This window comes from Colletes gigas, unplaced genomic scaffold (assembly GCF_013123115.1).
Source record: "Colletes gigas isolate AHSC1104 unplaced genomic scaffold, ASM1312311v1 Colletes_gigas_Sc00008, whole genome shotgun sequence".
Classification (NCBI taxonomy): Eukaryota; Metazoa; Arthropoda; class Insecta; order Hymenoptera; family Colletidae; genus Colletes; species Colletes gigas.
The window spans coordinates 5,689,289-5,701,773 of NW_025106637.1; the positions used below are offsets into that span (position 1 = coordinate 5,689,289).

General features: G+C 42.4%; 1 protein-coding gene across 2 annotated transcripts; it reads right to left on the minus strand.

Annotated features, from left to right (window-relative positions):
- On the minus strand, positions 1-7,563 carry LOC122397092. Of its 2 annotated transcripts, none has more exons than XM_043395969.1 (9): positions 7,494-7,563; positions 6,035-6,175; positions 5,597-5,728; positions 4,647-4,727; positions 4,275-4,502; positions 3,159-3,362; positions 2,884-3,078; positions 1,348-2,603; positions 1-1,292 (listed from the first exon to the last, which is right to left on the minus strand). In XM_043395969.1, exons 2-9 carry the CDS (start codon positions 6,053-6,055, stop codon positions 686-688), a joined length of 2,724 nt encoding a protein of 907 aa, XP_043251904.1. In that variant the 5' UTR covers positions 6,056-6,175; positions 7,494-7,563; the 3' UTR covers positions 1-685. The 2 variants fall into 2 exon arrangements, with proteins under 2 accessions (XP_043251904.1, XP_043251903.1); XM_043395968.1 differs by having other exon boundaries at positions 7,205-7,552.
- Positions 7,564-12,485: the final 4,922 nt, after the last annotated feature.

The following is a 12,485-nucleotide window of genomic DNA, read 5'->3' on the forward strand; positions in this document are numbered from 1 at the left end:
AATTGATTTTAACGTTAAAAATAGTACGCCGTGGTACATTTTCTTTTTCGAATTTCGTCTCGAAACCCTTCACTGGTGTGTGAAGCTTACATGCTATATACGGTGTGCGTATAATTGACGCCGAATCAATTGCACGCGCGAAATTGCATTTGCGATCGAACGAAACTCGTCCCAGGTTCCCTCTAGAGATTAAAGGACAATGGTAGTAAATGGTTAAAATCTGGATTCGCTCGACACCTAAAATATTGATGAAGATAAAAGCACAATTTTATATCTTGCAGTCCATTTTTTTCATGACTTTCTCATCATTTGCCGGATATAAAATTGTGCTTTTACAATATCCTAAAACACGTAGAATTATACCAATATTTTAGGTGCCGGACGAATTCACATTTTGGCTATTTTCTATCATTGTTCTTCGTTCTAGGAGCGCTCGGTAATTTCCATTGACAACATCGATTAGCGTTTCAGGCGCTCCGTACTCATTCTGTCCGGGTAACGGGTGACTCGATCTAACCAACGATCTACCGTCGAATTAAGCAAAGGCGGCACGTTCAGCGGGGCAATAGCCCGGCTCGATGCTAGTGAATCGTATTTACGCCGTATATACAGAATCTTGAACCGTGAAAATCGTGAGGACGGATATTTACAATTACGTTAGACTCCGTTCGTGAGCGTCCCTTCGTTATAACGACGTCTCCATATTCAGATTTGGCCATTTGCTGTTCTCCGTTCTGTAATCCTCGACTCTGCCGGTGAAGCTCCGACGTAGACCGGGCTCGTTTCGTACTGGTTTCGTTCGTCTTTCGGTCAACGAGCGAGTCAGTTCTCTGTTGGGCGATTTCGGAACGTTTTCCGCGGAAATCCGATCGTCGATCGGCGGATCGGGGTATTTCTCGTTACGAACAGCGATCGAACCCTCGTACGGTGGAAAAGAGGTTGCATGTTGGTAGACGCGACTCGTCGTTTGCGTTTTGTTAAAGTCTATACCGTCCACGGCGTCCGTGGACGCTGAGAACGCGTACGGATAGGGATGTTGACGGTCTGGTGGACAGGAGAAGGAGGCGGGATGAGGAGTGTCGGAGTAACATTGCCTGCGAGACTCTTGGAATCTACGTCGCGACGACTTCCGGTCGCAAGCCAACGATCGTCCAAGTTGAGTGAGCATCGTGTGACTCGGTGACTCCTCCGTGGGGGTTGAATCCACTTCCTGTCTCGTGCGGATCACGTCTTTGCCCCCGAAGGGATCCCCGGGGCAGACTTCTTGAATGGGACTCGCGAATATCAACATTCTGCAAACAAAATTCACGTTCGAGCTCGAACTCCACCTAACCAGAGACTGCTTACCTGTTATTGTCGCGCTTCGAGCACGCTGGAGCATCTTCGTTCTTGTCTATGGACAAACATTCCAGCAACTGCTTCTTCCTTTTACCCAGCACGCTGTCCAAGCTCTCTCTCGATCGCGAGAACAAGTTGCACTTCCCTCCAGCGTTGCTCGTAGATGGGTAAACAGGGGAGCAACCTTCGTGGTACGACGATCGAGCGATTCGGCAATCCTCCAGATACCCCTCCTCTTGATTGGAGATGCTCTGAAGCTCTCGAGCAGTGATCAGCGTGTACCTCCGCTTGTTCTGCTTGAGAATCGACTTCAGACAGAAGTAGGTCTTCGAGTCTGGCAGCGTGCAAGTCTCTGTCGACATTGGATTCGCTATGACTCTGCTTCTGCCCACCGTTCTTTTGGGTATCGCGCCTTTGCTCACGTCCACGATCTCTCTGGACCGAGAGTTCGCCTCGTCGAGCGAGCAGAGAGAGAACCTAAACTTCTCTCGCGACGTGGGAGCACTGAACTTGTTCTGACTCGTGTCTAGTATCCTGTCGTCGCTACCGAGCTCCTCCTCCTGATCGTTCTCCAAAATGTTCCACAAACTTTGCCCGTTCAATCGAAGGAACCGCGTATCGTCCACCACCAACTCCGATCGACATCTCAGGTTTGGCTCGGACATGTCCCGCGGGATGATTCCTCTTCTGACGCTTCGAGTCGTCTCCAACGAACTGGTACCAGGATCCACTCTGGTAGATTCGTTCTCCAGTTGCGCCTCGACCAAGAACTTCCCGCAACTTCCGCATTTTCCAGCCTCCGTTTGGCTGACGGATGCGCAAGACGGCGGATAGACGTCGATCGTCGTCTCGATCAGCGGCTGTCTGGCTGCGTCTTCGGGTTGTCCATCTTGTCTACCTTCTTCCGGCGTCCTCGCGTCGGAAGTGGAGGCTACGGCGTGGCAGGAGCACGAACATTCGCGCAACGTTAAGTATTGACAACCGAGATCCTCGCTGTTTAAGTTTACATCCTCGTTTGTTGAGCAGCCTTGCTCAGCTCGCTGATAGAGCAACGCTTCCGAGTAACTTGGCACCATTTCCATTATGCTCGCCTCTTGGGACTCGACTGGCCTTTGATCCGGCACCGGGTCCATCAGGAGAGCCTCGCTGTAACTCGGTGCCAGCATGTACGAACCAGGTTGGCTGATCGTTTGTTGGCTCATGGACGCGTGTATCGGCTCGCTTCCGCTTGGCGTGTCGTAGTTTATACCGAATAACTTTGTGATCTGTCGATCGGTTTACTCGGTTACTTCGTTACTCCGTAGCTGTCTCATCGGAGACTTTGATGATATTTCAAAATGAAAGTTGAAACTCAAATTTAGGATCACGAGGATTAGAACCCCAAACTTGTACTGGGTATTAACGTTCGATCCTTAGCTACACCTTCTCAAATATCATCAAAGTCTACCTTGGTACAGTCGTTATTTACTTATTGTTAGAGGTTTCAAAGTGAAATCTGAAGATTTACATATCAAATGTGGATTCTAATGATCTAATTCCTCTCACCTGATAGTCCGCATATTGCGTTTTGTACTCTATGATCACCCTCAGAAGCCAGCTGAGCAACAGAACGCTAAAGCACCAATACACATAGCGATTCGTGAACCATGGGTTTCCAAGGACAGCCACCAAGGTCGTAGGATTAGGATTGTATCCGAGATCGAGGCCTTCCCTCATCTCCATATAGTCGTCCCTCAGCTCCTTAGAACAGCAACAAATTCCATCAATCAATTAACGATCGCAATTGATCACAGAGATTAGTTTAACGTTTCGAATCGTACTTGTTCTGCGAAGAACCGCGACCTAGCCTCCTCGAATTCTGTCGCTGATCTCATGTTAGAGAACGCGAAACCTTTGCTGAGATTGATTTTCGTGATTGGCACTTTCGGATCCAGAATCAACTCTTTGCTGATGTCTTTCAAGCCGCAGAAGTCGTAATAGTAGAAGGACGTAGCGGCGTGAGTGTTTATTCTCTCGTAGTACACCTGAAGAACGTAGGTCGTTAGAAAAGGAGGTAGATCGAGGAAAGATGGGCCATTAAAGTAGAAAGATCATCGTGATGATTTCAAATTGAATAGTTAACGAAACAGAGTTAAGAATATCGATTTTTACGTGTTGTCAGCTGCACCTAGTCTACCTGGAACTTTAACTAGTCGTATCTCTCAAACAGAGCCTTTGGTTGCAAGTAGGTAACAATACACTTTTCGATTTCTTCCATAATTTTGGAACAGATGTATCGTTCAATGGAACTCTTCCCCATTTACTTCTTTGGCACAGAATATTTGTTTTTTTTTTAAATTATGTATCTCGGTACTAATAAAGTTGATTCGTTCATTAAATTCGTCCATATCAAAATACATCGTCCAACAAAAGAGGGAAGAACTCTGTTCATCGCGTTGAATGGTGAAACGTATCCAGAGTCTATTTTTTCGAACTACATACAGTACAGCCTCGCTTCTTGCAACAATCTGTGTTAGGGATACTTGCAATTGAATCACCTCTACCATTTTATATTTTTTGAAACGGAAATATTCGGAAAAGCCAATGGTATACCTGGTATTTTATAGCACTTGCATTCTTTCGCAAGTATTAGTGTTTCTTTAATTTTGAACCAAGAATAATCAGTTCTGATTCGATTGCAAGAAGAGGGGCAGTATCGTATAGAAAATCGTGACTTTGAGCGTCCCGCGAAAGAAGCAGAGATTCTAAATCTGCTAGCAGATGTCTCGCGAGAAAAATAGGAAAGTATTAGATAGTTTTCTCGAAGGGAATGGTCCATCTATCCTCGCAGCAGGATCGTTCAGGCTCGCGCGAAGCGTTTCGACGATTTACCATCCCGCGATTTCCTTTCGTCTGGATTACGAGATATGCGTTGCACGTTGCGCGCTATGCGTTACCTGCGTCGTAGTGTAATTGTCTCCGTTTCTGTACCGGGTAATTTGTCGTTTTCTACGGACATAGTGGTAAGAGACTGCCTTCCACCAAATCGTTGGCTGGGCGGTCTTCAGCTGCAACAGCTTCGATAACACGCTATCCTGACTCTCCGCGTGCAACAGATCGATTCTGATAGGGGAATGATAACACTCCACCAGGTAAACCAGATACAGCATTCCCATGAACGCCACCTGAAAAACAATCGGTCGTTTTCACGAAAATCGATCGCCTGTTTTGTCGTGTTTCTCAATGTTTTCCACCGTGTCGTCGCGGTCTGTGAATATTTGTTTTTAAACTGAAAGTTACTTTAAATGCTTTCGTCATCGCATACTTACGGGAATGTAAATGTAACCATCGTCGCAGGGAGACACGTGTCTCGTACTTCTAATCGGATACCTCGAAAAGTTTATTACAACCTACAACAAAAATCCTACTTCCGGTAAAATTGTTTACTTTGAATTTCCAGTACTTCGTTATAGACATTATTGGCAATTTAATAGCAAGTGCTTGCGCGATGTAGACCCAAATTGAGGAACATACATAGTCTGGCGCAACCACACGTTTAAACATATTTCAAACGTTTCGACCTCGGACAAAAATTATAAGGTACGTAACTTCAATCTACAACAATATTTACTCGATGTATTTTTTGATATATATTTCTATTTATATTGGACATTGAACAACACTGACCTCAGAAAACAGAAAACAATACATGCACAACTTTGTATTATATTTTCGTCTGTATAATTACATATTTTGCTTCTCGTTATAGAACGAAACAATGTTTCTAGTAATCAAACAAAACGAGGTCGAAACGTTTAAAATATATTTTTGAGCATACGCTTGCGATAAACTGCATTGTTCCCCAATTCCGGATACTACTATGTTACACAAATGCCCAGCGAAATAAAGTTGCGTGCAAACATGCAAATTATTCAAATTAGTTTCTTGAGGTGGCTGCGCTAGTTCGAAATTGCGATCGGTTTACGTAGGTTGAACGTCAAGAATTTCGCGAAACTTGGGCAAATATATTCCGTCCGGGGCAAGTAACTAACTAATGAAGCATTCATAGTGTATCTTAAATATATAATCGCCGACGATGCTGTATATCTAAAACAGTGCTGCATTCGATGTGATCGATACCAAAAAATACCGCTAAATCGATTTCCTCCCGCGAAGAAAATAAAAAATCGATAACGTTAATGCGATATTCGAACTCGAATATGATATAAATTCATACGATTCGCAGACGTGTTCTGTTAATGCAGAGAAAGCTACGTACCTTGGTGACATTCGCGCATCTACACCACGTCACTGCGGCAAGGCATCCGTATATTAACACAGAAAGTACCAAACACTTGCAATTCGGTTCCTTTTGCAACACCCCGCAAACAGTTTGAGAGACTGGTCGCTGCTGTGGACATATCGCCACAAATAATTAAACATTATTGTCCTCGATGCGAGGGAAAGACTGTCAAACGACTCGATATAATATTTCTAACAGTGAAATTTGTTAAAAAAAAAAGAAATGAAAGTTGGTAAACGAAAGTAACAAAAGTTTCGATGAAAAATGAAATATTCAAGAGAGAATTCGATCACTTTTGACGAAATTTAGGGCACTTCGTGGCGAAGCGAGGTAGTCGAATAAATAAGCAGAGTATCGTAGAATAAATATTGAAAAGTGTTAAATATTTTGTCAAAGATATTTGGGAGTGCGTACTTCTTCGTTTTCTCGATTCATCGTTGAAATTATTGAGCCACTTCCGGGAACGTTCGAACGTTTGCTGAGGTCAAAACACGAGATTTTCCATTTCACGGATGTTTCTTATTCTCCCCCATTTTCCGGATATCAGCCTCTGTGCTGCGATCGTAAGAATTTAATTACGATATTTGCTTTGATTACGAGCGAGAGTCGAGGGGGACGCTGGCTTTCGAACGCGATGAACCGAAAATAACCCTTGGCAATTAAAGAAATTACATCGCGTCGGTAGCATTGTATGGGAAAATAACGATATGTGTGTAGCAATTAAAAGTTCTCCCCCGATACGACTGAATACGGACAATACGTAACCGGATAGTATTCTATACATTGGCCACATCGTTTATTTATGAACAATACCTGAACTTTCACTTACGAGATACAAATTTTTATTTTGTGAAATTATTTGAAATCGAAAATATAAAGTAATATCTGATGCTATGAACCGTTTGATAAAAAAGTTTTCTTATGTAAACTATCCTAAACGAGACAATAGACAATTTAGAGCTATAAACACGGAGCACAGTATTGCTATAACAGCTGTAAAGTTTGAGAATATCTCAGGACTATTTTTATTTCGAATATCAGTTACACACAATTAGAAATTTATTCAAACGGAAAACGTAATATATTTTTTCTCAAAATGGAAGGAAGAAATACAAAATATCACCGCGTAACTTCGCGTTCAAAAAAATTCTTTTTACATTTTACGCGATCCCCGAGTCGTATTTAAAGCATCGTCGTCCCGTGTGCACGTTTGTGCGAACAGCCCGCGGCGATCCCGAATCGAAGCGATTAAACGATTCGAATCGATCGACGTGCCGCCGTAGACGGATCGCGAACGACCGCGAAAAGGGAACTTTCGATCCCTCCCCGGTGGCACAAAGAGGCTACCCAGTCGTTGTTTAAAAAGCGCTATCTAAAAATATTTCCCCGCTTAACAATGTTTGCCTAGCTGTCGTCTGCTCAAAGGTTAACCATCACACGCGCGACACCACTCGAAGGCGGCATTGTTCGCGTCCTCGTCCGCGGCGAGTCGTTCATCCTCAAGGCGAGGAATAAAATCGATCGGAGGGTGCAACGAAGGGACAAGACCAATCATCGTCGAACAACGGCGTCTACTTATCGTACTTCGCGGGCCTTTCGCCCTGTAACGCCATCCCGGACGCGTCCTCCGGCAACGTTCTCGTCTCTCATCGCACTCGCGAGCACGGATCCTGAATTCGATTAAAAATCTCGAACGCGCAAAGAACGGGAGGAGAGGTCGCGCGAATTTACGCGAGTCGCGTACGCGTCGATCGGAGACGCGTCGCGGACGAGTTCGATTTCAGCGTATTCGAACGGGCTTAAGCGGAAGTCGAGGACGCACCGTCGCTCGCGCGAACGTCCCCCGCGTCCTGACGCGCCCCACTCGCCGTACTTTCGGCTGGATCCACCCCGAAGCTACCCCACGGGCTAACTGGCACCGTCGATACACCGTATTCGCGGACGCGGCATCTCTACTGACGTCCACGAGCAGCGACGACGACGAGCATCGGCGTCGCTCCCCGGCGTCGGCGCCCTTCTCGCCACCGATTCCCGCGGCTGCGCCCGCTTCCGCGTTCCTGCGTCCCCCAGTGGCCAGCCTTTGTCCTCGCTCACCCATTCATCCCTCATCCTGTGCCACCAGGACTACGATCGCGACACGGTATTCTCTACCCATTCGACGCTTCGGAATATTTCGCTTTCGTCGATGTTTTCAATACGAAAATGGTACGGTCAAAGGGGGCAAAATAAAGGCAATTTTCAAGAATTTTTTACTACGCACTTTCGAGTAAAAAATTCGAGCAGGTGCTGAAATTTTTCGGCGAAAAAAAATGTTTTCAAATCGTTCTGGAAAAATTATTTTCTGTTGCGGGGGTCAATTACAATCATTTTTGGTGAACAGACATATCCCCGAAATCCTACGCTGTTTCAAGAAAAAAATTCGAGTAAGTGGAGAAATTTTTCGGTAAAAAAATTTTTTCAAATCGTTCTGAAAAAATTATTTTCAATTGCGGAGGTCAACTACAATAATTTTTGGTGAATAGACATACCCCCGAAATCCTACGCACTTTCGAGAAAAAAATTCATTACCGAAAATGTCATGTCTGACCATACCGTTGACATGTTTCACTGAAATTTCAAAAAAATTTCAAATCGTTCTGAAAAAAATATTTTCAGTTGCAGGGGTCAATTGCAATTATTTTTGGTGAATAGACACACGCCCGAAATCCTACTCACTTTCGAGAAAAAAATTCGGGTAAGTGGATAAATTTTTCGACAAAATTAAAAAATTTCAAATCGTTCTGGAAAAATTATTTTTAGTTACGGGGATCAATTACAATCATTTTTGGTCAATAGACACACCCCGAAATCCTACTCACTTTCGAGAAAAAAATTCGGGTAGGTGGATTATTCCGACAAAATTAAAAAATTTCAAATCGTTCTGGAAAAATTATTTTTGGTTACGGGGATTAATTACAATCATTTTTGGTCAATAGACGTACCCCCGAAATCCTACGTACTTTCGAGAAAAAAATTCTTCACCGAAAATATACTGTGCGGCCGGAAATGTTTCTATAACTATTTAACGAAAGAATATTTAATTTCCAATTCGCTAAAATTAACTATGTTCAAATTTCTATAGTTCTACAATTTGGGGCGTATAAAAAATGATTAAAATTCATCGTACAAAGCGTCCCAATCGAAGGGTATTTAAACGGCATTTACCCGCGTTGTTCTATTTAGGTTGGTAATTATTTAACCGCGTTTGATTGCACGGTACGATCGTTGGAAAGACGCAACTGTTTATCAAAATAATTAGAGGGAAGATGCGAGAACCATAGACCGCGAGCACGTCAGGGATAAAAATTACAGGCCGCGGAAGAGCGTGTTGCTCTGCCCTTTCAGAAAAATTTAATAGCTCCCGGGATTAAATTTTATTATACGGCGCCGGGGCGAGAACACGTTTTCCACTTTGTTATCCGCGAGAATATCTATGCCGCCCGGAGGAATGAATTTATAAAACGATCGCGACAGCCGTCTGCGCCCAGCGGAACGTATCAATTATTAATTTCGCAATCTTCGTATTTGCAGACTGCAAACAATTAATTGAATCTTCCCCGTTCGTTTAGTCATATCGTTGTTCGTCGAGAGAAGTTTCATGTTTGTATGGTTGAACTTCATTGGTTCTACCTTAATTTAGAATTTCTTATCGGTCTCTTTTCGCATACAAATACAACCATATCGTTGCCTTCCTCAATGAAACCGGCTGGCTCGATACGACGCAAAAATAGATTCTACACATCGATGAAAGAGATCGAGAAACTTTCGACTGGATTTACATCAGACGGTTATCAATCGATCGACGCTGTAATATTCGAAACTTTGCACCGACGAGTGCGAGTTTATTTTCGATAGACAAATTGGAAATGATTTCTGTTAAATATAGTACGAAATCGATCCCGCGAATGAGATAATGGCACCCGATAACAATCCACCGCGATATCCGTTTTCACGCGTGCAGACGTTGGAGATCGCGTCGGTGGAGATTAAACACTGTCCCGATGAAAATGATTTGCGACAATATTATCGTTCAAACGAGGGAATAATGTTAATCCAACGCGGTAGGTCGTTTTCGTGAAAGGATGAAATATACGCGATGTATTATGCATTAAGTGGAGGATTGTGTATGCTGTAAATTCTTAATTTCACTGCACGGTAAAGATAGGCTCGTAAATGTTCTTCCAAATTACTAGGAAACGGTGAATGTGATATATTTGAGAATCGAAAGAGTAATTCTCTACTCTTAAAATACTATGATGGGAATGGGGTTTATATTATTGATAATATAATAGTATCATCAGGCGTAGTGAAGCTGTGGCGCCTGGCCATTTATAGTCCAATACTACTTGTTAGTGGATCCCCTTATTCTTAGAAAGAAAGTAATAATATTAGGGACACTTGATAACGTTTCTTAAAATTGTAATAGGCGATTCATAACATTATTCTAAATTTCAAAAAAAGTTACATAATTATCAAGGAATTATTAAAACCGTAAAAATTCGTTTCACGGTGGAATACTCCACCAAATGAGAATGCGCTATGGCGCTCGCCTACATTATGCTCCTGATTTATGATCTTGACATTGAGACGTCACTTTGCGTGGCGCCACCGCTTCGGTTACTTTCGCAATCCATGACAATGTTGGCGCCCCGAGAGTCCAACAACCGGGTGCTTCGATTTAAACGTCAAACAACGCGAAACCAATCCAAACAGCCCGCGGCCCTAAATAAACAGGTAAACGAGATACCGAGTATCGAACGAGTTGCACCGGTCCCTCAGGCACGGGGCGAACGGTCTCTTTGGCCTGGTCATTTCTGGTCGCGTGACTTTCTGGACACCCTCTATTTGTATTGTGGCCACGTTGGATAAAGGCACGTTTCGGCGCCGTCTCGTCGGGTATCTATTGATTGCAATTTGAGATGACGGCAGACGGGCAAGCGCGTACGTATCTCAAAGCGTCCGCGTGTCGACATTATGCGCGATTTCCTTTATCGACAGCCGACGGATCAGAGTGCCAGACGGATTAACATAAATGGCAGTCTTATCCTTAAATAGACAAGCATCGATCGAGCAGGGATCGAATCGAACCGGGGTAGCTCTGAAATCGAGAATTCGCGTGGCTCCCCTTTAATGTCCATAGTATCCTTGAACATCCTGGAACTAGGTCTTCGGGCGCCGTTTATCCGCTATAAGAAGCCTGGGGGGACTTCCAGAGGGGTGTCTGAACGAGAAAAACAGGATCAGACGCCGTTGATTTAAGCATCGGCCACTCTAACACGGTTTACTTGCGATAACATAAATACTTACGAAATACATTGTGAATCATAAATTTCTATGGAAGGTCGGAGCACGTATATTCTGTAATTCGTATGCAAGGTTTTGTTGCCAGGCGAGAAGATACTGTTTTCTATATTTGAGGATGCGAAAATGTTGCTGATTTAGGTGGGAAATTATTTCGTTTCGACGCAACCCCAGTTTCACTTTTGTCGAAATAACTGCCATTGGGATTTACGAGTTTTACACACTAACGAGATACTTTGCGTTTTTCTTTCGTGGTTATTACAGTTTTTACGTGGATATCTTCCGTAGAAAATGAAGGAGATTTTTTTACTACGTTGGGTATCAATAAAGTTTCTCTAAACCGTATTTATTTAGACTTCTCAAAGCTCACAGCATCATAGATTATTGCACTCGTACGTAAACGATTATTATTCGTAATTAATAACAATTAAATGGTAATTATATTTCTTGAGATGTACAATATTTTATTCGATTAGAAAATTGTCTTTCATCAATTTTCTTTGTCAACCACTATGTTTGAAGCTTTAAGTCTTATATCTTTGATGAGAAACTTTATTCTTGCTCGGTCAAAAGTCAATTGTGTCTAATTTCTGTTAGGTTTTTTTAAACACAGCTTAGATAAAATAAATAATTAAATTTTAATTAATTTTTCTAAATGGCGTATTAAGTCCACATATGTCGTTACTGTATTTCACAAAAGAATTTAGAAAGATACAAAATACGAAACATTCATCGCTTTTTGAGGGTTCGAACGAGTCACATGGAATCGAAAAATTGGAAAACTCTGTAACATAAAAAATTCCATGTGGTCGGTCGATTTTACGGTTCGCGATTCGCGTTACATTCCATCCAAATAAACACCGCATATTAACACGACCCAGCGAGATACTATTCTATTTTTTGGAACCACGCCAAAACCGCATTTTCTCTATAGTATCGAATCCTTCGTCCACGCGTATGTATGTAGCGATCGGTATCAAGGATTTCAAATACATCGCAGGACCGTCGAGAATTCATTCGCATTGACCGTCCAAAAATTAATAGTACCACGAAAAACTTTATTGTTCAGATCGTGTGCTATGATTCTACTTTGCTATTTATAATCTATATTCTAAATCAAATAAAATATTTTCTGTGGGCCAAATTGCAATTATCACGAGAATAAAATAACATGATTCTATTAAATCTATTCGCTTCTCGAGGTTAACAAAGTATCCGATAGCTGATATTGAATCTTAGATGTAGCTTTTAATATTATTCTGATTTTAGACTTTTTTACAAATTCTCATACGATAGCTCAACTTTAAAATAGTGAAGATTAATTAACAAACAACGTTGTGCCTTTCAACAAATTCACCAGAGAATATCAGTCTTTATCTTTAAACTTCGTTTTTCGCATTTTCAAAAAAGTTTGGTGTAATTTAATGTCCGTGACAGGAGTTCTTATTTCTAATTATAAAAGACCGTCCCATTTGATCGATACTAATAAATAGGTTTGTTTCCCTTATTGCTTTCTGGAAGTGTC

What these genes read in the sequence shown, in the direction of transcription:
- LOC122397092 (XM_043395969.1), bottom strand. Translation starts at nt 6,055, where the DNA reads ATGAATCGAGAAAACGAAGAA. An exon ending in GATGCGCGAATGTCACCAAG is followed by an intron (nt 4,728 to 5,596) that starts GTACGTAGCTTT and finishes TTTTTGTTGTAG; the next exon opens with GTTGTAATAAACTTTTCGAG. An exon ending in TCGAAGCGCGACAATAACAG is followed by an intron (nt 1,293 to 1,347) that starts GTAAGCAGTCTC and finishes TTTTGTTTGCAG; the next exon opens with AATGTTGATATTCGCGAGTC.